Source organism: Oculina patagonica, chromosome 4 (genome assembly GCF_052425735.1).
Source record: "Oculina patagonica isolate OP01 chromosome 4, crgOcupat, whole genome shotgun sequence".
NCBI classification, from domain to species: domain Eukaryota; kingdom Metazoa; phylum Cnidaria; class Anthozoa; order Scleractinia; family Oculinidae; genus Oculina; species Oculina patagonica.
The window spans coordinates 42,802,872-42,824,370 of NC_135761.1; the positions used below are offsets into that span (position 1 = coordinate 42,802,872).

At 40.1% G+C, this 21,499-nt stretch overlaps 1 protein-coding gene and 1 pseudogene across 1 annotated transcript; both read left to right on the plus strand.

The window, feature by feature from the left end:
• LOC144648488 (uncharacterized) overlaps window positions 1-21,499 on the plus strand; it is a 344,754-nt pseudogene that overhangs the window by 206,806 nt on the left and 116,449 nt on the right.
• On the plus strand, window positions 11,949-13,869 carry LOC144647912 (uncharacterized). Its single transcript, XM_078507589.1, has 2 exons — window positions 11,949-12,146; window positions 13,273-13,869. Exons 1-2 carry the CDS (start codon window positions 11,949-11,951, stop codon window positions 13,867-13,869), a joined length of 795 nt encoding a protein of 264 aa, XP_078363715.1.

Consider the following 21,499-nt stretch of genomic DNA (forward strand, 5'->3'; position numbering starts at 1 on the left):
CCTGAGAATACTTATCACATAAAAAGTCCATCAAGGATGAGTTCTTTTTTTTTAAGCTATTTCGAAACTCATGGCAAGATAACATCATATATAAAATAAATAGCGAGTCGCCGAACTGAGTTTTCTTTTGTTGTTTTAATATTTCGCTCACGGCATTGTCCGCTCAAGACCTGCTTACAGGCCAAGGCGTGAACAACAAATAATGAAACTGAAACGACTTTTCTTTACATTTTCAGCTTCACAGAAGAGGTACGTCTAGTATTGACTCCTTTAGACTTCCTTTTCCATGTTTATTTATTTCGTCTGTGTATTTCTATAATGAAGCTTCAAACAAACATCAAATTCTGCACGCTTTCATAACGCTTACAGGTCATGACAGTTTATTTTACCAACAAAGCAGTACTCAATTTCCAACGCCCAAATTTTCCAGGTGAATAATATAACAAATAAGCTTTCTTTTGGTGTAGTTTTCATTTCAAATCGTTATACACCAGGAGTCATTTGGAGCTGTCGAAGTAAGCCTTCATTTTGGCCCTCATTGAAACATGCAAAATATATCTTCATACAAAGGCCAATTAAAATCGTTTCAAATACAATTTCGAAAAACTTTTTACTTACTCTTGTTGGTAAGGGATATCACTAAAAGTGTGCAAAGTTTGAAGTAGTCTGGAATTTTTTTGCATGTTCGCCATCTTCCTAAAGTTGCATGACGATTTGAGCCTTTTGGCTAGGCGAAAACCCCAATTTTACTGAATTTTTAAAATTCTCTAAAATTCAACCATAAAAAAAATCGCTGGAACTTTTAAATATTTTTTCCGAAAATAGTTCATAGAAAGCTTGATTGATAGGTGGCGTTTGTCGGTTCCAAGTATAGATGCCCACATGTGTACTGCCCCGTAAGGCAAGGACAAAACTGAAGGTATTACATTTTTCGTCAAAAGTTATTACATTTTGGGTTACCAAGTTTATTACATTTTGCGTCAAAAGTTATTACATTTTGGGTTACTATTACATTTTGCGTCAAAAGTTATTACATTTTGGGTTACTATTACATTTTGCGTCAAAAGTTATTACATTTTGGGTTACTATTACATTTTGCATCAAAAGTTATTACATTTTGGGTTACTATTACACTTTGCGTCAAAAGTTATTACATTTTGGGTAACTATTACATTTCATTTACATTTTAATGATTAAATTTTGTGGCATAATACACCATCAAGGCCAAATTATTATGGATTTCCTCTACCGGTTTCTTGATGAAGGCTATTAAAGAGTTGAATCCTAAATATTCAACTGCGCCCATATATTCTTGACTTGAGAAACAGTGCATGCACAAATTCACATTCAGTTCTATCAATTAATGGACTGATCAGCTACTGTGCTCTTTCAATAAAAATTAAGGCTTGAATATATATGTCTACACCTTGAAATTTCAAACGAAATGTTAGTGAGGTCTGTGGTATGACAACTGAGTCATCTGTACTGTGACAATGGCCATCCCATGCCTCTTGAGGGTGCTGGAACTTTCCAATCAATTCGCCTTAGTCACGCACCACCATCTTGACATCAGAACGAGGTCACGCAGGCAGTCATCCCGAAAATAGAAAACAAAGATTATTGTGTTGTGCAGAATTGTTGTAACAGTTCTTTTTCGAAAGAAAGACATCAGTTTCATTCCATAAAATTCCAACATGGAGCCATTAAAAAATCTCTGGAAAAGATTTATCGTGCGCGGAAAACCGAGAAATTGCACGGTAGGTGAAACACACTTGGAAAATTTTGTCTTCCTGCGCGAGTATTCATTGTTTAATGCAGTTGTTTCCCGGGCTTTGCAGGTGTCTGATTATGCCAAAGTATGCTCAAATCTCTTCCGATCGAGTGACTTTATTACAACTTTGACTGGAAAGCGAGTTCTTTCCAAAGATGCTGTACCTTTTGTGCCTGTCGAGTCGCCACGCCACGTTGGTAGCAAAGAAGACCAGAAAACTGCCAAAGGATCATACTCCAGTAACATTAACTCATCAAATTAATGGTATAAAAAGTTTACCGACCATCTATTAGTTATCTTTGTCTGTTAAGAAAGCTATAGCTGTTCATACAAACAGAAACCATAGCAACCTCTTTGTAAAAGTGCTGCATTGTTATTACTTTCTACCAGCTGATGTTTGTTGAATTTTTTTTATTCAGTCAAATTGCAGTGTGTGCATTCAAAAAAAAAAGAAACGTTTTCATTCACTTCATAAAAGAAAAATGTTAAATTTAAAGACCGGTCTGTGACATTAAGATATTAAGTAGCAGAAGACTCAATAAATCAATATATATATCAAATCTTTTTCACTCCATGCACAGGTTCTGTCCCACAAAATACATCACCTTGCAAACTCCCAGTCTAAATGAACATGACTATATTCTGGTCCTGAACCATCTGCTGTAGAAATGCTTGAGGCTGCCCAAACAAGAATTGCTCAGTTGGAGGCTGCACTGGAACAAAAGGCACCATTCACTTTGCTCCAGATGAACCCTGACAGTACTGTTAGATTTTACACAGGCTTTCCCACTTTTGAAATCTTTATCACGACCTTTAATGCTTTGCAACCTACTGCTGAAAATATGTATAGCTGGTCTTAGATGCAGCGGTTAAGGGGGGAGGGAACCAATGATATCAATAAATTAAGAAGTTCTTTAGTTTTACAGTAACTCAGGGTTGGTACATTCAATCAGATTTTAGCAGACAACTTTAATATCTCTGCCTAACATAAGCCGAATTCTTAGATCTTGAATTAATTTTTTGTATTTAATGCTGGGGAGTTTCTGTATTCGGCCTACAAAGGAGAAGATAAGACAGCATGCACCAGCATGCTTCAAAGTACATTACGCCAGCTGCAGGGGAATCGTTGATGCCACTGAAATTAAAGTTCAAGCACCCTTTAGCATGGTTCTCAACAGTGAAATGTGTTCTTCTTACAAAACCCACACCACGTACAAGGGCAATGTGGTGTTAGCGCCATCTGGGGAAATTATTCATGTAAGTGCTCTATTTGAAGGCTCAATTTCTGACAAAGAACTTGTGAAAAGGTCAGGTCTTTTTCCCTTACTGGAGTCAAGTGACCAGCCAATGGCAGACAAAGGGTTTGACATTAAAGGTATTTTGGAGCCCATTGGTTGTGAAATCACTATTCCTGCCTTCCAGGCCAACAAAGGGCAGTTCTTAAAAGAACTTCTGCACAGTAAGAAAATTCACAATGTTCGTGTCCATGGAGAAAGAGCTATTTGAAGGGTTAAAGAATTTCACATTTTTGATAATGTTGTACCTTTAACTGTAGCAGGTATTATCAACCAGGTATGGACGGTTTCCTATCTCCTCACCAATTTCCAGGTACCACTGTTTTAAATGGGACTTATTGGCATGTAATATATACTATAATTAGGATGTAAATTTACTTTATTTGATTGCAGAGTACAATATACTAATAAATTTCTTAAATTTATTTTACCCTTTAAGAAAGACTTAACAAACTTGGTGTGTGCCTGTCCCATAGAAGAAGGGATATTTTGCTCAAACTGCTTGGGGTCACTTTTCAGGCCAGGTCTTGACGATTTTCCTTAGAACAATTTTTCACTTAATGCTAATGAGTGGCAGAGGTATGCATCATCAGCTAAAATCCTTGTTGGAAGAATTGTTCTTGAGTTCCAAGCAGATGCCCATCGTAAAGACAGTGACGATGATCCAATGAGAGAAATGAAAATAGTTAACATGTGTAAGATTTGCAGGGGCAAAAGATTTGTTATCAGGTTCACACATACCTTCTGATCAATATTTTTAAGGTCTTTTACCCCCTCTCCCCTGATGGGAGCATGTCTCTTTTTGCAAGACCCCCCATTATATAGATGTAAATCATTTCGAGCACTGTTCACTATTTAAGCCAGTCATGTGGCATACACAGGCATCATTACTGCAGTTCTCCTACTCCTTCCTGTATCAAGTTGGCACTATCAAGTATTTTAGGAAAAAGTTTAACCGACAGAATGCCACTCCATCAAAAAGTCCTGGATTCTTTTGAGGGAAGCGAGGAATTATTTCTTAGCGTGGGGAGAGGCTACATCATAACAGCTGCTCTGAACTTTTGTGTAATGGAGGGACTTGAAGATATGCCTACTCTTCACAAGTTCCCAGAGAACATTTCTTGTAAAACATAGGACAACAACAAGAATTACTTTGATGATGCTTTTGGGAGGTTCATTGACAAGTTCTTGTTTCAGAGAGACAATGATGAAGATGATTATGTGAGAAATTATGGACTTTGCTTTATTTTTCTGGCTATTCTAATAATTTAAATAAAGGACACTGCAGCGGAGGCAGATGGTGAGAAAAAATCTGATTAACCAGAAACTGTTACTGTTTTCAAGTCTTTTGGTGCTACAGCAAATATGCCATTGAAATATTTGTTAGTATAGCCCAGATTGAATGTTTGCTAATTCCACGTTCATCAGAATAAATAGGGGTTCTTTTCAAACTGGAGAGGTGTTGATCTCGCCCAAGAAATTTCGAATAGATGCAGCAAAAATGTGGTGCAGAGAATGGGACCTAACAAAACCATCAATTCCATCAGCAAATTTTGCAAAGCAATTACTGGCCTCCACCAAATCACCCAACAATTTGATTTATCCATTGGCATTCACAAGACATCAGTGCAGCACACCACCTGGGACTCGCTTAAAGATGAGAAGGAACTGGTGGTTGCTCTCATTCAGTTGGACCACTTTAATCATGTACCTGCAAGATCCCATGATAGCTTTCCAGATATCAAAAAGTGCCCCCTGCGTTATTTGAATGGTGTTGACTTTTATCAACGGCTGGACAAACACAAAAAAGAACTATCAACTTGAATTGTGAGTAAAGAGAGTATGAGTATAATCTAAAGAAAATTCACTACAGCATTTTAATTTTACCTCTATAACTTACATGTACATGTCGACCTTTTTGCAAATGCTAATTATTTCTAGAAAAAGCAGATTTGTACAAAATGTTCGGAAATGAGGAAATCTCACTGAAGATTCTGAAGATATGTTTATCCAGATTTGTTATATAAAACATGAGCAGCCAATATGGCAAGTACGCTGATATGGAGGCGAAGTTGGCAAATTACAATGCAGAGCCAATCGACAATAATAATTTCAGCGTAGAAAATTATCGAACGGCCACCGGCATGAACCTGCCAAGAGTTTACTTAATGACAACAGCAGCCCAGATCAAAGACAGAGGTATGCCCTTTGCATTGTTTTGAACATGTTTTAGTACAGAGATCATTCCGTCAAAAAGATCGAGACTTATGATTGCCATTATACCAACACAACTGTGGGGGGCATAGGGAGATTTCTGTACCTTTCACTCCCGGGCCTCCATTGTGGATCCTGCCTCCTTGTCCCATTTCTATTGCAAAATATTACGAAATGTTGCGGCATTTTTCTAAATGTCCTTCTTCCTCCTTTACCACCATGCCACACATCACGTTGATGGACAATGTCTTTCAACTTATCTGCGTTCGCTAAGGAAAACAGACAGCAGATTGTCAACCTCGTTCAAATGTTCCCCCAGGGAAGTAGTAAAAGAACACACAAATCAAAATTATGGTGGACGCACGTAATGAAACCTATAACACTGGTGTTCATCTCTACTTTCTGTTGAAAGAAATGACTAGGGGATGCTTTGCTGGTACATTTTTTTAAAACCAGTATTTGCCACATCAGGTTCCCAATCAAAAGCACTGCCCACTCCACTCAACTCACAATACACAGAACACAAGATGGGGTTCAAAGTAGAATTATTTTTACCTAGATTTAACATAATAGCAAAAAACAAACAAGAAAAACAAGCATGCACACACACACTTTAAATTTAAAACATGGTACTAACTGAAAACGGCACCAATTTTGTTGCCAAACACTACATATTAATACAACTATTCTAAATATCAATATAGGAACCAATGTTAAAGGTAACAGGCCAAAAACTTCAAGAGACCCCAAAAGTAAAGGTGCCTTACCTCAACAAAAAATATTTAAAGACTCTGAAGTTTCTAAAGATGCCAACAAAGAGGCAAAGAAGAAAAACATAGAAAAAATAAACTAAAACGTCTCGAGATGAAGAGGAAGAGAAAAGCTGAACTCGAACAAGCAAAAGAAAATGTAAAATATTTTGCTGCTGAAATCCGCCATAACCCCCATAAGGCGTCTCCCAAAAAGCAACCTCTTTATTTTTGATGAATAAATTTTTTACTGTGTTGAAATGAAAGTTATTATTGTAAGATCATGCAAGGTTATCATTTGCAAACTTTTTCGAAGACCACTCCTTAGCTTAAGATTGCACAATTTAATTTATAATTAATACTAATTACTTTTTATAGAAAATGCTGACAGGATGGAGAACTGTCTTCACCAGGAACATGCAGTAGAATTGACAGCAGGAGATATTTCACCTGAAACGGCTAATAAACTTAAAATTTACCTCAAACGTTCAAAGCCCAGTGTCACATATAAAAATTTTACAGGGTGTTCTGAAAATTTTCCGTGATCAACCTTCTCCTTGAGAAATATGTAAGAAAGTTGATAATAATGAGACAGTCTTTAAGGCTGGCAGCATTTTTGTTTGATAGTATATTTTCGTTTTCATTTGTGAATGCTATGTGAATACAAGAGAAAATAAGGGGACAGAGAGGGATACTTCCAGTCAAGGCTTTGGGATATGTCAAAGACAGAAAAGTTATTTTTAGACGGCCCCTAGGGCCCTGGAAGTCGGTTTTCCGTGATGTCAATGTAAAGCCAACCTCGATCTGATGTTTGAGTCTGACTTGCTAGCTTCTTGGCGTGATGATGGAAGCGAAAGCATCAACACCGATGACAATGATGTTGAGGAAGCTTCCTCGTCTAAAGGAAAGAAAAAGGGCAGGAGATCAACCAATGCCAAACAAAAAGAAAGCTGTGGTGGCAGCAAGCAGCAGAAAAGTGCTCGACCAAGCACTGATTCGAGCAAAGCGTCTAAACCTAAAGCAAAGGCCAAGAAAGGTAACACAACAAATTCATAAAAAGCAGGTGAGAGGAAAAAACACAAGACGCTCACCAAGAAAGAACTCGATGATCTTGCCACCAAGTTAAAAGAAAAATGCCACATGTGTTGAAATTTTTGTTTCGGAAAGGATTGGAAAACAGTACAAACCATTTTGAAATGCACCGCAAACTTATTCAGGAAATTCTTGATGTTCGCCACAATGAACTGTGTGATTTCGTACAGCACAAGTATTCCCTTTACATAACACTTGTGTCACATATCGCCAAAGAGGTCAAAATGGACAAAAAGGCTTGTTTGACATTGCGCTGGATGGAAAGTTTGAACAGCTAGCACTTTGCCAAATGATGAAATTGAGAAAATATACCTTGTCAGAGAAGAAAGGGAAGAGGAAACGAACACAGGTCAGCAGGGATCATATGGAACTTGCACTTGATTTACTGGTAAAGGCATCCAATGAGGGTGTCAAGTGCATGCGCATTAACAGTACCTTTTAGCACACGTTACCAGTTCAGCCACAATTTTTTTTACAGGAAGAGAACTGTCTTTATTTCAAATTATTTCAGGTTTTTACTATATTTGTCGATGCCAACTTCAGTTTGAGATGAGCCAGGGCCTGGTCCAAGTTCAAGTATCTTTGCAGAACACCAACACTTGTTTCAGTAATGCAGCTATATGCAGTAGAGTAGAGTAAATCAGATCGCAGCAGCAATATGCTTCAGACCACTGTCGTTGGGAACAGCACAGTTGACAGCATCCACAGGGAAGAAACGAGCGAAGAAAATCACTGGTGGATTTAGTTTCCAAAAAAGCGAAACCAGTGGAGTTGCAAGTTTTGTTGTTTGGCCGAAAAAGATGCTTGTAGGATACCAACTGTGGAAAAGAAGCTTAAGCTAAGAGCTGCAGGATTGGGAGAAAGGGAAATCACGTTGGACAGAGGCTGGTCTGCAAGTCTTGTGCATGAGAAGTTGGCAGAAACATGTCCCAAGCTTCGTGATGGCGGAGTATACAAATGTTCAAGAACAGATGGAAGCTCAACTTCAGGGCTGGTTCTTATACTCGGTTCAAAGACAGAGGGCTACTGTTGAGTACTTAAAGGACAATTTGAAACAAGCAACAGCTTATATCATCTACTACAGAACGATCTGTCATTTACGCCTGTGGAAGGTGATGGTGATGCAATTCTTGTAAGTTTGAGGTTAATAATTTATTATTATTGGTAACAGTCTTTATTGTTGATGTCAGTTTTGCTCTGACTTCCTTCTGGATGCAAAAGTAGCAAGAATGCTTTAAACCAATCACAAAGGAAAGTTGCATGTTAATGAAATCCTACAAGACATTTATTACAAACCTGGTAAATTATCCTAATTTCGATAATTTGATAATAATGTATTTAAATGTAATTACTATTATAATTGCTCTTTTTTCCAGGTTGCAATGAGCTGATCACTGAACATGCTCTTTCCTGGAATAAAAGGAAGATTTTTGCCATAGTCACAGGTCTCAGGAAAAGATTTACTAGGGCACTGATTAAATGAGTTGAAAGAGATTGACAAATAACAGAATTCCATACTTAGAGTTATGTTTTTCATTTTAATTTTTTTATCAGGCGTAGCAATGTGTGATGCTTCCCAGAAGGAATGCAGTGCTTTACTTCAGGAGTACAACTTCGCATGTAAAGATGTCAACATACTTCAGTGGAAAGAAGAGATCATCCAAGATGCCAAAGGTACATATCTATTTATGTTTTTGTCTAGAGGCATTTTGTTTTACCATGGATTGAAAAAGTGAATACTCCTTCTTACTGTACATTTCTTAATGTCATTCCAGACCCTGTTATTGCTGTCACCACCATAAACATCCAGAAAGAAGTGCAGGAAAACAGCATCCTTGTGTCCACTGCAACTGAGAGAACCACAAGCGGCCTTGGATCTTTCTTCAACAACTGCACCGTTCAAAATGTCCACATCACTCTTGGATCAAATTTCAGCCACACTTGTTGAAATTTACTGTCGTACTGTTTTAAGTGTTTGTTCAAACCGTTTGCGACGGTCTATTTCGAGAATCAGTGTATTTTTTAGGCTTTCTGACTTATTTTGACTCTGTTCAAATTTTGTGCGAACTGTACGTTCTTTCACAGAAACTGAAATGTGGCGTGTTGTAAATTGTTTAATAAAAATGCACGCTTTATTCTCTGCAGTTAAGAGAGTTTTGTATTTTATCAGAAAAGAATTGTTTAATAAAAATGCCATTCTTGAGAGTGAATTATTTTAAATGAACATGGCCAGAAATCAGTCCTCCTTTTTTTGGCGCCATATTGGCTGAGTAACAACCCAATAAGGGGACTGGTGCGGAGCAGAAATGAAGGTCCTTTGAGGCTTCTAGGTAGCTCATAGCGTGGTAAAATTAGAATAAGTAGACCAAGCTCCTCCAAAGCTTTTTATACCAAACTTGCCATTAGTTGTCGAATAAATTCTGTTTCAAGTCTCGGGAAAGACAAGCATATCTTGGCATCTTTGATTTGGGACCGATTTTGGGCTCTATTTGTAAGATTTAAACCTAAAGGAGAACGAACGACAGCAAGCAAAGAAGCCATATTCTGATACTTCTGTGTAATGGTAAGGACTTGTTTGATTTCGATTATTGAATTTCTGCTCTGTTTTGATGAAAATTAGTCTTTTTTCTGCGTCTACTTTCGACCCGTGATCGGTTTGATGCGTTTCATTTACAGACAGATTGCTGATAAAATGAATAAATGTGTAAATCATCACGATGGCTCGAAGAAAAGGACAAAATCGTTGATTTCCCTTGAACAAATATCTTGAGATTCAAAGAAATCAAGACATTCAACTTTTGTGCCCTCGGGAAAGACAAAAATTATGTTGCAAAGGCAAAGAAGCAGAAGCGTCTCCAGTCAAGAGACTCTTAAGGTTGCCCAAGCTCTTATGGAGCAACTCCTGGCAACATGCTTCCTGCCTATGAAGGCATCATTGCTGCCCTCAATACAAACTGTTCAGTTCCAGAATTAACCAATATGGTTAAAAAATGCCCCAAGTTTTCTGTGAAGGTTATCCCAAGGGTTGTGAAAGATAAGATAAAAGTCTTCGAGAAGAGTGATGCCAATTTTGTAAGAAGTGTTAATGTTCTGTACAGGGGGGGGGGGGGGGGGGGGGGATTGCAAGTAAACAAAAATACGTTTCAATCAGGTTATCCCTCTCAATGTGTGTGAATAAAACTGGCAAGGGGAGAAAGCACATAGAGTTTATGAAAAGCATTCCAGTTCCTAGATTGCTTTCTTATCAGAAATTAATGGAGAGGGTTAACGAAATTGATATTGGTGAATTACACAATGTGCAAGAAATTCTTTGTCATGGGTTGGTAAAGAAGACAAGGTAGATGGGAAGTTTAGGAACCTTCTTCAACTTTTGTTAAGGATGGCTAGTTTTTATCTCAAGGCAAACAGATACAGAGTAGATAAGCTAGGCTAGTTTGGGGAGGGTGTGGGCTCATTCAAAGTTGCTATTGGGGGAGATGGAGCCCCATTTGGTAAGGATGATCAAGCTATAGCTTGGCTAGTCAGTTTTCTTAATTGTAGGAAGCGTGTTTGTAGCCCTGCAGAAAATTGTTCGTTGTTTGAGGCAAATTGCTCTGAAGACTGTGAACCTGTTCGTAGCTATGTAATTCTGTTGAGGGAGGAAATGACTGCCATTGAGGGGACTTCAAACCGTGGCCAAGTGGGTTAGGGCGCTGGTATTGTAATCCGAAGGTCCCCAGTTCAAGACCTGCCCTTGCCACTAGCTGGATTTGTTTCTTGGTTGTCCCGAGTTCAAACCCTTGACCAGGCTTTGTATATAGCCAACTGGTCTTCCTCCTGCCAGTTAGGATTTTTAACCTTGTTATGTTCATTTAAAATTATTTGTTTCCTCTGTTTCAGTGGCATTCCTGTAAACTAGTTATCTCGTTGAGATATGAAGCTAAGTGCATAACCACTATAAACAGAGGGTACTTGAGCAATGCAAACAAGGTTGGCTCTTTTGGACTGCTGAAACAACTTCTAAAGATGGCCAAAAGGGTTAATTAAACTTAAACATGCATGGTTTACATGAAATTCACAAAAACCCTTTTAATAGTTCCATAGTAGGTTCTGTTTGTTATACTGCCTTTTATCCTGCCCTACTAATTTCACTTTGTTTTTTAAATAAACAGCACTCAAATTATATGGAAACCAAGCAAATGATGTGGACCAGTTGATATTTTTAACTCCATCACTGCAGCTGGACAAAATCTAACCTTCGTCATTGTTTTGGGTTTACAAACAGCTATGCTGGCAGGCTCATGAGGAGAAAAAAAAAACAGTAGTGGTTCTTTTACTTTGCCCCAGTGCAAGTTTACATGGAAAATTAAACGAAGTTACATTGAGGTTTGCATGTACATTGTATAGTATTATGGCATTTGCTATTTTAATCAGATTTTTTATTGCAAATTCATACACCTTATTTTAATTTCAAATCAGTGTCATGATTTGTCCAAATTTTTTCATGCCACTTTCTGATAAATTTGCAATGGTGGGGGGGGGGGAGGAATTGGTTTTGAAAAACTGATAAAGGAAAGAGAAATTCACTTTTTTCACTTTATCCAAGTCACCGTACCACTTGGCATAAATCCACAAGTTAGCTGTTAAAGTCCATTATCTGCACTACATTCCTACTGTTATTAAAAATTAAACTATTCTCAGTACCGGAAATAAAACAAGAATATTTCCATAACAATAGATATCCCACAATCCTTAGCGTTGTATATATTACCGCCTTTCTTTGTATTGTGTGCACTTGTCTAACGTCTCTCAGTGACGACAACTCTTTTGCTGTTTCGTGCACGCGTCATGGCCGAAGCTGAACCGCTTGCTCAACGACCCATAGACGTTCGTCCTCAAGAAGCTTTGAACGAAGCTCGAAGGGAAGTTCCTATCCAGAATGCTCCCGCTGTGGTTCCAGTTCAAATTCCTCCACCTGCTGTCGTCCCAGCCGCTGCTCCACCCGTACAGAATCCTGGCGCCCAAGTTGTTGCTCCGCCACTCGAGGTACTTTGTTTTGCCCTGCTTTCTTGTTTTGCTATTTAGTTTTCATCCTGTTCTGGTATTCAGTAGTTTTTTCATGTGCGCCGAGATACAACATGGTGAGACACGTGCGTGAGTGGCTCGGTCACCGCACCAGAATTTTGTGATAAAGAAATATGTACGTGAGTGGTTCGGCCACCGTACCAGAATTTTGAAGATGAAAGAATATGTGCGTGAGTGGCTCGGCCACCGCACCAAAATTTTGAAACAAGAATATGTGCGTGAGTGGTTCGGCCACCGCACCAGAATTTTGAAATGAAAGAATATGTGCGTGAGTGGCTCGGCCACCGCACCAGAGTTTTTGAAAATGGAAGAATATGTGCGTGAGTGGTTGAAAATAGTTCGTGCGTAAGCTGTATGGCCTCCGCACCAAATGTTTAGAGTTTTAAAATGTCTTGTTTGTGCATAATTGGTTTTGTTAATCGCCAAAAGTGTTTTTCTGCTAAGTTATATGCTTGCTGATGGGCGTTTCAGCGTCCTTGTGGGATTTTTTTGTTTTCTTTGCCTTCGCTCGCTCGTCAATATGTCCAGCTTTGTGCGGTCTTTGTCTTAGTTTTGCAGTATTTATACTGTATGTGTTTTGTTTTTGGTTTGGTTTGAGCTGGTATTTGTGCTGTTTAATAGCGTCATAACGGTGCGATTCTATCGTGTTTGATTTTTGACACGGCTACGGCGCTAGTTTTTGCGATGGAATCTGTTTATATATTCCGGCTATACAGTGTTTTTGATTTTCTGCCTTCTGTTTTCTATAGCAGTTTTCTTTACGTGTTGGAGAGTTTGTCGGAAAGTTCTTTCTTTATTTCCCAGTTGTGTTTTTGCCTTTTGCATTCCGATTTAATTTTTTCTCACCTCAACGGAAAGCTTTGCGGCGTCTAATTAAGGGTTGCTGTGGTTTTGTTTTGTGAGTAAACGTTTTGTTTCTTTTCCGCTCCGGCGGTGTTTTTTCAAATTCTTTGCACCCCTAATTAGTAGCGCTTTTTGCGTACTTCAATGGCATAGGGCTGCGCCTGGTATATATTTGTGCAACTTAATTAACTGGTGTTTTCCTATGGTGACCAGTGTTTTCTTTTTCTGTTGTTTACCTTTCAAGGCTCAGGCCAATTTGAATGTTCAAGCACTTGAGGAAAGGCTTAAGAAGTTGGAAGGCAAAACTGAGACTGATTCTGTGGAACTGGCTTTACAGGCTCTGCACAGAACTCTAGATAAGTCGCGTTTTGACCCAGAGGATGCTGTTATGGATCTAGAATCCTTGGTAAAGGTGGCAAAGATCAACAATCACGCCAAAGCGCGCGAATATGAGTGTGTTCTGGATGAGGTGCAGAAACACTCCAAGTCTTTAAACCAGAAGTCTCTGCGAGATTTGCTGGTCGCTCTTGTTGGTGACCCGATAAAGAGCAAGGTTCTCGAGAAGACCCATAAGCTCCTGAAACATACTACCCCGGAGAATAGGTCAACATCTTTCCCGAGCTGGAGGCGTTACAACAATCGCTTCACCTATCATCAAGGTGGTTCCCGTGACAACCGTGGCCGTGGTGGTTTCCAGGCAAGCCGTTCGGCTTCCCCGTTTGCCAATCGTTGCTTGCGTTCTTCCCCGTGTTATTTTTGCGGGTCAACTGAGCATTTCATTAAAGATTGCGCTGAGTTTCAGGATATGAAGTCTGCCAGGGCACGTAATAAGTCAGCGTAAATGTTGCGCTCAATGTTTTCGCGCAGCTCAAACTATTGTATTTTTGTGCTTTCGGATGAATAAAGCCTTTTCTTTTCGTTCCTGTGTGTACGAGTATTATCTTTGTTTTTGTTTTCTACCACCCTTTAGGTTTTCCGTTTTTTATCCGGTACCAGTTTGGGTTGAATGTGGCTTGAAACAGGAGTAAAACTCTCCTCCCGGTTTATCTGGGTCAGGCTGTCATTCCTCCTTTTCTAGTGGCCGTAGTATCCGTGGTTATTTCTTTCTTCCGAAGTTTTCATTTTTCCCTTTTTGTAGAAGAAGCGAAGGATGCTTCCTTCTAGTTCCCCATGTACCTTTGATCCGATGCCGTGCGTCCAAGTTTCGCACACAAGGGTCTCCCGTTGGGTAACCATGGATATGCGGCCACTTGATAGAGGAATGACAGCTCCCCGATTTGACCGCGTTTTTGTTCAGGATATATGTGCTGGAAAATTTCTTCCCGATATCGCAAATTTGCCTCTTCGTGACCCAGACGTGTTCATAGCTGGTCAGCTTCATCAGTTTCCTGAGGTCTGGGAGCAAATCGCCGCCTTTAGCTCGTATGACAGAGCCGAAGAAGTTTTGGATTGGATAAAGTTTAAAGTTTCCCTCGCAAAATTTTTTAAACCTTTCAAGGGAAATTTTAAGGGTGTTTCTTATGACTCGGATATACCGCCATCCGTGGAGTTTGGAAACAATAAGTCCTGTGATGGTTTTCGTGATTTTATTGACAAAACTATTCTCGAGAGAGTCTGTAGCGGCGCGATCTCTGTTTGGGGACGAGTTGGTGCAGTAAAGCCTCCTCACTTGGTTCTTCCTTTGACCGTTGAACCAACCAAGCCACGTCTCTGCCACGACAATGATGAATGGATGATCGATTGTCCTTTTAAGTTGGATAACTTGTCACACTTACCCAGATATGTAGGAAAAGGCTCTTTCCAGACCACTTTAGACGACAAATCCGGGTACGACCACATTCTCCTTGATGAGCCTAGCCGCACCTTCTTCGGGCTTCAGTGGAGAGGATGGTATTTTGTTTCTAATACTATTCCTTTTGGATGGAAGATTTCGGCTTATGTCTACCATTCCACTGGTTTGTTAGTTTCTCATTATCTACCCTCAATCGGCGTGCCTTGTTCCTTATACATTGACGACAGACATAACGGTGAGTTACAGGCTAACAGTTTTCACGCTCTACAAGCCCCCACAGATTCTGAATTTCGCCTTAACGCAGCAAAAGCTGCTGTTTTCCTTGCTGTTTATACCCTAACATGTTTGGGTTATACCCTTGGAATTAAAAAGTGCGTTTTCCATCCACAAAAAAAGATCAGATACCTCGGTTTCATCTCTGACTCAGATTTACAGGCCTTTTATTTACCTGTTGACAAGCAGGAAAAATTTCTTGAGTTGGTAAACTCGATCCTTTCCGGTAACTCTGTTTCTGTTCACACCCTTCAGCGTCTCGCAGGGAAATGTATCTCTTTTCGTCTTGCGTTGCAGGATTCACGCCTCTTTACAAATGAGATCAACCTTGCTATCGGTAAAGGTATAAAATCTTCCAAGCTTATTCATATCACCCCACCCTTGAGAGCTGAAATTCAGCACTAAGCTGATCCATCCGTGGTTGCCAGGGTTGGAAATTGGCGCACTGAACGACATCATCAATTTGTTCTTTACTCAGATGCGTCACTATTCGCATGGGGAGGCGTTTTTCCCAAGGAGAGCCATGTCCCCATCTCTGATTATTGGCCTATTTCTATTGTTGATTCAGATATAAGCGTTAAAGAAACTAAGGCCCTTTCTAATACTCTTCTCTCCTTTGGGGATAAGCTTCGAGACGCGCGAGTGGATGCGTATGTCGACAATCAAGCCCTCGTTCGAGCATGGCAGTCCCAGGCAGCCCGATCTAGTCCTTTCTCTGACGCGCTAAAGGAGTTATCTAACACTGTTTTGAGCCTTAATTTGCACCTTTCTGTTCTTTATGTCCCTTCTCGAGAGAACCCTGCTGACCATCCTTCTCGAAGGCTCTCCCCGGCAGATAGCAAATTAGCTCAGCACCTATGGCTTCGCCTTCAAAGTCATCCGTGTTTTGGTGGTTCAGACGGCCATTCCGTGGACCTTATGGCTCTTGACTCCAATGCCCAGTCTGACGGTGATGGGGCTATTTTGCCTCATTTTACTCCGTACCCAACTCCTCTCTCGTCAGGCGTAGATTTCTTTGGCCAGGATTATAGCCAATCTTTTTTAAAACCTCTCCTTCGCAATCCCTACATCTTCCCACCTATTTTATTGGTTGGTCCAGTTCTGAATCACCTGCGTACCATTCAGTTGCCTTGCACTGTTGTGGTTCCTGACGTTCATCCAAGGCGTTATTGGTGGCCTATCCTTTCTCAGTCCGCCAGTTTTTCCCTCAAGCTTTCTTGTAAGGGTGAGCCGGAAGCTATTTTAATGCCTTCTAAGCATGGTTTTTCAGACACGTTTAAATTACCTTGGGATCTCTGGGCCTTCAGAGTTTGACTGTAAATTGGATTGTCTCTTTTTTGTCTGCGTACAAGACTTTATTTATATATCTACGTTCTTTTAAAACATTATGAGCTACCTAGTGACTTTTGTTTTGGAACAGTTTATTCTGGACAATTTTAGTTACGTGCTGTAATCTTAGTCGATTTTGTTTGTTAAGATTTATTGTCTTAGGCGAATTATGGTGCACAAGGTATTTGTACTTTACTAAGTTCAAATTGTGAATATAATTAAAACACGACTTGTAATTTGACTGCTTCTTTTCTTTGTTTGTTCACTTTAGCCTTTGCCAGTGGTCCCAAAGCTTTTTACCCAGTCGGTATCCTGCCCTTTGTGTTCATATCCTAACGATGCTTCGTTCCGTTTTTGCCAAAGTTGTGGTTATCAAAGAAAAGTTATAGTGGATGTCCCTGCCTCAGGTTCCAGTCTTCCTCTAGATGTTATTACTCTCGACGATCGTTTATCGCAGATTGCTAGTTTTTCTGCTAGTTCCAGTTATGCCAAGCAGAAGTCTTCTCTTCAAAAAGAGCTTGAGCTCTTTTTGTCTTCCCTTCCTTTTCCGAAGGATGTCTCTACCGCCACTCCCCGTGAGCTTTGTCGCTTCCTCGTTTGGAAAGATCGCAAGGGAAAGACTAAGGTCCACAAATATTCGTGCCAATTTTTCGGACGGAAAGGGTCGTTTTCGTGCCCTTGTCCAACGCGCCTCGCCTATGGGACAGTGGACTCCCTGATAGGAAAACTACGGGCTTTGTTCAATGAGTCAGGAAGGAGGGGGGAGTGGGACCCCAGGCTTCTCATTGGCAACCCAGCTACCGATATTTCTTTGAAACAATACTTAAAGGCTGTTACGGCGGAGCAACTTCAAGCCCAAGTTACCCCTAGCCAAGCTACTCCCGTTTTTGTTCATGATCTTGTGCGTCTAAGTCACATTTTGGATAAAAAGCTTTTGTCCGATAAACTTTCCTCAATCGAGATGTTTGTTCTCATTAGAGACCAAGCCTTTTTTAAAACTCTGTTTTTCAGTGGGGATAGAGCAGGTGATCTGGGGCGGGTAAAAACCCCTGAAATCCTCCGTTTCCCAGATGGCGATGGTCTTCTTTTCAATCACATCTGGGGAAAGACCCTCCGCGACGGTTCGTCCAACCTCTTTGGCTTACGCCGTAATAAGAATCCAGACATCTGTCCGATCAGAGCTATTGATCTCTATGTGGCCTTTGCTAAACGAATTGGAATCGACCTTACGGGCGGTTTTCTGTTCCGTTCTACGTCTTCAGATGGCACTGTTGTTGACAAACCTTTTTCCTCTTCGGCTGCGGATGCCCGCCTTAAATATTACTTGCGCGAGGGCGAATTTGGTGACACTGTTTCACTACACAGCTTCAGATCTGGCTGTGCCATCACCCTTGCCCTTTCGGGCTCAGAACTTCAGGATATAATGGGCCATATTGGCTGGCACAATCGTTCCACCGCAGCATATTACATGCAACATTCAAAAGTTATGTCCGCTAGTTCTCCTTCTTCTGTCCTTACTGGACAGACAGTTAACATTGAAGATCCGGGCATTTTCTATGACCAATGCAATAACCTCAAGCGTTTCACTCCAGCTTTTCCACATTGACCTTTTTCTTTGGAGAATGGGAGAATAGTGTACCTTTAGACCGGTTTTCTTCGGATATTTGACTGTTTTAGCGGTCGAGCTGGTGGGTCTGGGGACCATTTTCACCCTTCCATATCTCATTGTTATATTCATGTGTATTGTAGGTAGTGAGAATATTTTACTATTCTCAGTACCGGAAATAAAACAAGAATATTTCCATAACAATAGATATCCCACAATCCTTAGCGTTGTATATATTACCGCCTTTCTTTGTATTGTGTGCACTTGTCTAACAACGTCTCTCAGTGACGACAACGACCCACCCACCACGCCCCTGGCCATGACGCGGTGCACTACCTTCAATGCATGTGAGTATACCGCTGTCCACTTCTGTGGACAGGGACCATTTTCACCCTTCCATATCTCATTGTTATATTCATGTGTATTGTAGGTAGTGAGAATATTTTACTATTCTCAGTACCGGAAATAAAACAAGAATATTTCCATAACAATAGATATCCCACAATCCTTAGCGTTGTATATATTACCGCCTTTCTTTGTATTGTGTGCACTTGTCTAACAACGTCTCTCAGTAACGACAACGACCCACCCACCACGCCCCTGGCCATGACGCGGTGCACTACCTTCAATGCTTGTGAGTATACCGCTGTCCACTTCTGTGGACAGGGACCATTTTCACCCTTCCATATCTCATTGTTATATTCATGTGTATTGTAGGTAGTGAGAATATCTTACTATATCCTGTTAGATACTTGGATGAAGACGTAAATTTTGTTCCAATAGACTATGTGCAAAGAATAATGTGCATCAATATGAATTCAAGAAGATTTTTCCGGAGAAAAAGATATTTGGCTATGTTTTCACGAAGAAGATTTAAAGAAAGTTATATACTGTTTATAATGTACCCAAGGGGTTTTCAGCTATCGACAGACTCTAAACACTAAGAAAGCTATAAGTCAACAAAAAAAAACAAAAAAGTGACTAATTAATCGTAATTGTTATCTTTACAGGCTATTTGTGGGTGAACACAGGGTGCTATCAGAACCAAGACCAAATACTGGCGCGTGTTACCGAGGTAGATAACGATGGCCTCATAGAGTCTCTAAGAAAGGATGTATTCACTGCCGTACACATCAAAAACTACAAAAAATTACTGGTGATTGGCAAGGTCTTTCAATTAAATGGCGACGTTTTCAAGCCTCAGTACTGGAAAGGGAGCTGGAGAAAAGAATGGCAGCCTGGATAAAAGCTTACGGAAACATTTGGGAAGATAATCTGCCAGTTTCTTGCCTAGTGCTTGTTGACTTTAAACTAGTCAATAGAAAACTTTAAAAAGCGACATACAAATATCTGAAGGAGAAGTATCAAAGCTTACTAGCAGAGACTGCTTGGGTTTGAAATGTTTTTTTTTTTAATGAGATCATGGTAATTAACAATTTTTACAGCTGTAGAACAATGTAATTTTGAATTGATGAATGCAAAGTAGTGTACCAGTAAGACATTTTCAATTATTGTATTAATAAACTTCCTATTGTTGTCTTACAATAAACACACACATAATGCAATTTTACTGTCACATCAGTAAAATATAGTTAATGGAACATATAAAATAAATGGTGTTGAACGCGACACTCATAATCAGTAAGCCTTTCATGGTGTTGTTGTTTTCAATTAAGCTATTGTGTGGGCAAGCTCCCAATGCCAGATAGACTCTGAGATACATTGTATTCTAGCTCAAACATTATGGCTTTGTTGCCTCTAGCGTGTTATAACGAATGAAAGCATTGGCCAAAAATATTAAAGCACTATTCATGGCTAAGAGTATACACGTGTAATGCCAAGCTGTCCTGTAGTACAGCTCTTTCTACTGGCTTCCCAGCAGACAAGCGTTTAGCTATAAAAGCTCAAACAAGCTGTTCAAAGTTCACTTTGGTGTTCTGTTGTACAGCGCAGTTAGCACGTGTTATACTATTGTTAAAAAATTTTATGGCTCACCGCTCACGCCGTGCTTTGAACACAAACCCAGGAGAGGATCTCTCAAAGCTTTCCAGCAAAGTCCTCAAACTCCGTTTACAAGCCCTCAATCTTCCAATCACGGGCTCTAAATCGGTGCACTCTGCATTTTGGACACGTTCATGGTGTACATGATGGTTCTCGTCACCACCTACCCATGAAGGGCACTCGAGCTAATTAAATATCAGCAAATTATTGGCAGAGCAGTTGCCAAATTTAAGGGCTTGGGATGGCTATCATACGACCAGCAATTCCGTCACCAGGCGGCGTACGACTTGTCCCTAAGCTGGGATTAGGTCGACCTCTAACTTTGGATGGTAACTTTTATGGGCCTGGCTAAGCCCCACTGCAAGAGAATTACTATGTACCTATGTACAACAGCTGACTTTGAAAAGTCAGATGACAACATAACCAGAAAATCAGAATTGAGTTCTACCAAAACAGTCAGTGAGTGAAAGTTCACCAGATGACTTCCAGTCAGCATCAGTTATTACTCCTCTAAGAAGTTCTCTTGGCAAAATTGACACTCCACCCTTACAATCCGATTCATCAAGTGGTCAAGAAATACATGCGCCATGTGCAAGTGGTCAGGGAGTACAACAACAGATTTTAGCAGATGCACAGTTAGCAGTGGTACGTCAAGAGTGGGAAGACACGGGTTATGTTTTTGAGGAAATCACTACCAGTAACTTTTCTGACACTTATGACAGATCCAAGTTAAATTGTAAAAATTATATCAGGAAAAGTAGATCACATGGAAGAAGTTTTTCTTGTTTCTCGCTGCTGTGCACCACTCAAAACACTGTAGTAGGTTCACCAAGAAATCATAGCTCCATTATGTCTTACACCAGGGAGAGAACAAGAACACACCTCTTTGCTGTTGTAAGAACAAGATTACAGAATTGTAATCCCATCTCAACAACGATAGGGTAAAATACCTGTATAATATCTCAACTTTTACTTGGCCCTTCAGCTGCCATTAGTTTTGCCCTTTAGCTTGACCGTTGAACTTCCTCCCAACCTGTGCTGTTCTATACTTGTATCAACACTCCCCCAAAGTTTCATCACTAAAATCCAAATAAATGTCCTCGAGACATAGTATTATAAGCCGAAAAGTGATTTACAGAGATGGTTGCAAGTATATTGCAAGCTCACCAGTTGCTGAAAACCTCTTGTTGTTCTTTTTTAAAGATAAGAGTGGTTCTTAGTTTGGATGACCTGAAAGTCACAACTCGGCATGAGGGTTGTTAATGTGGATATAAATCCCCCTGGATCACCAGGCCATTGGCAAACATCGCCACAAAGCATGAGGGGCAAACTTTACAACAAAGCATGTTGTCCACTTTTTAACGAACTGGTTCAATGCAATTGTAGAAGAGCCCTGAGAGACAGAACATTATTAGTTCCGATTTGCATAGTATAAGAACGTGCTGTTTTCACAAATTCCATACGGTTGCC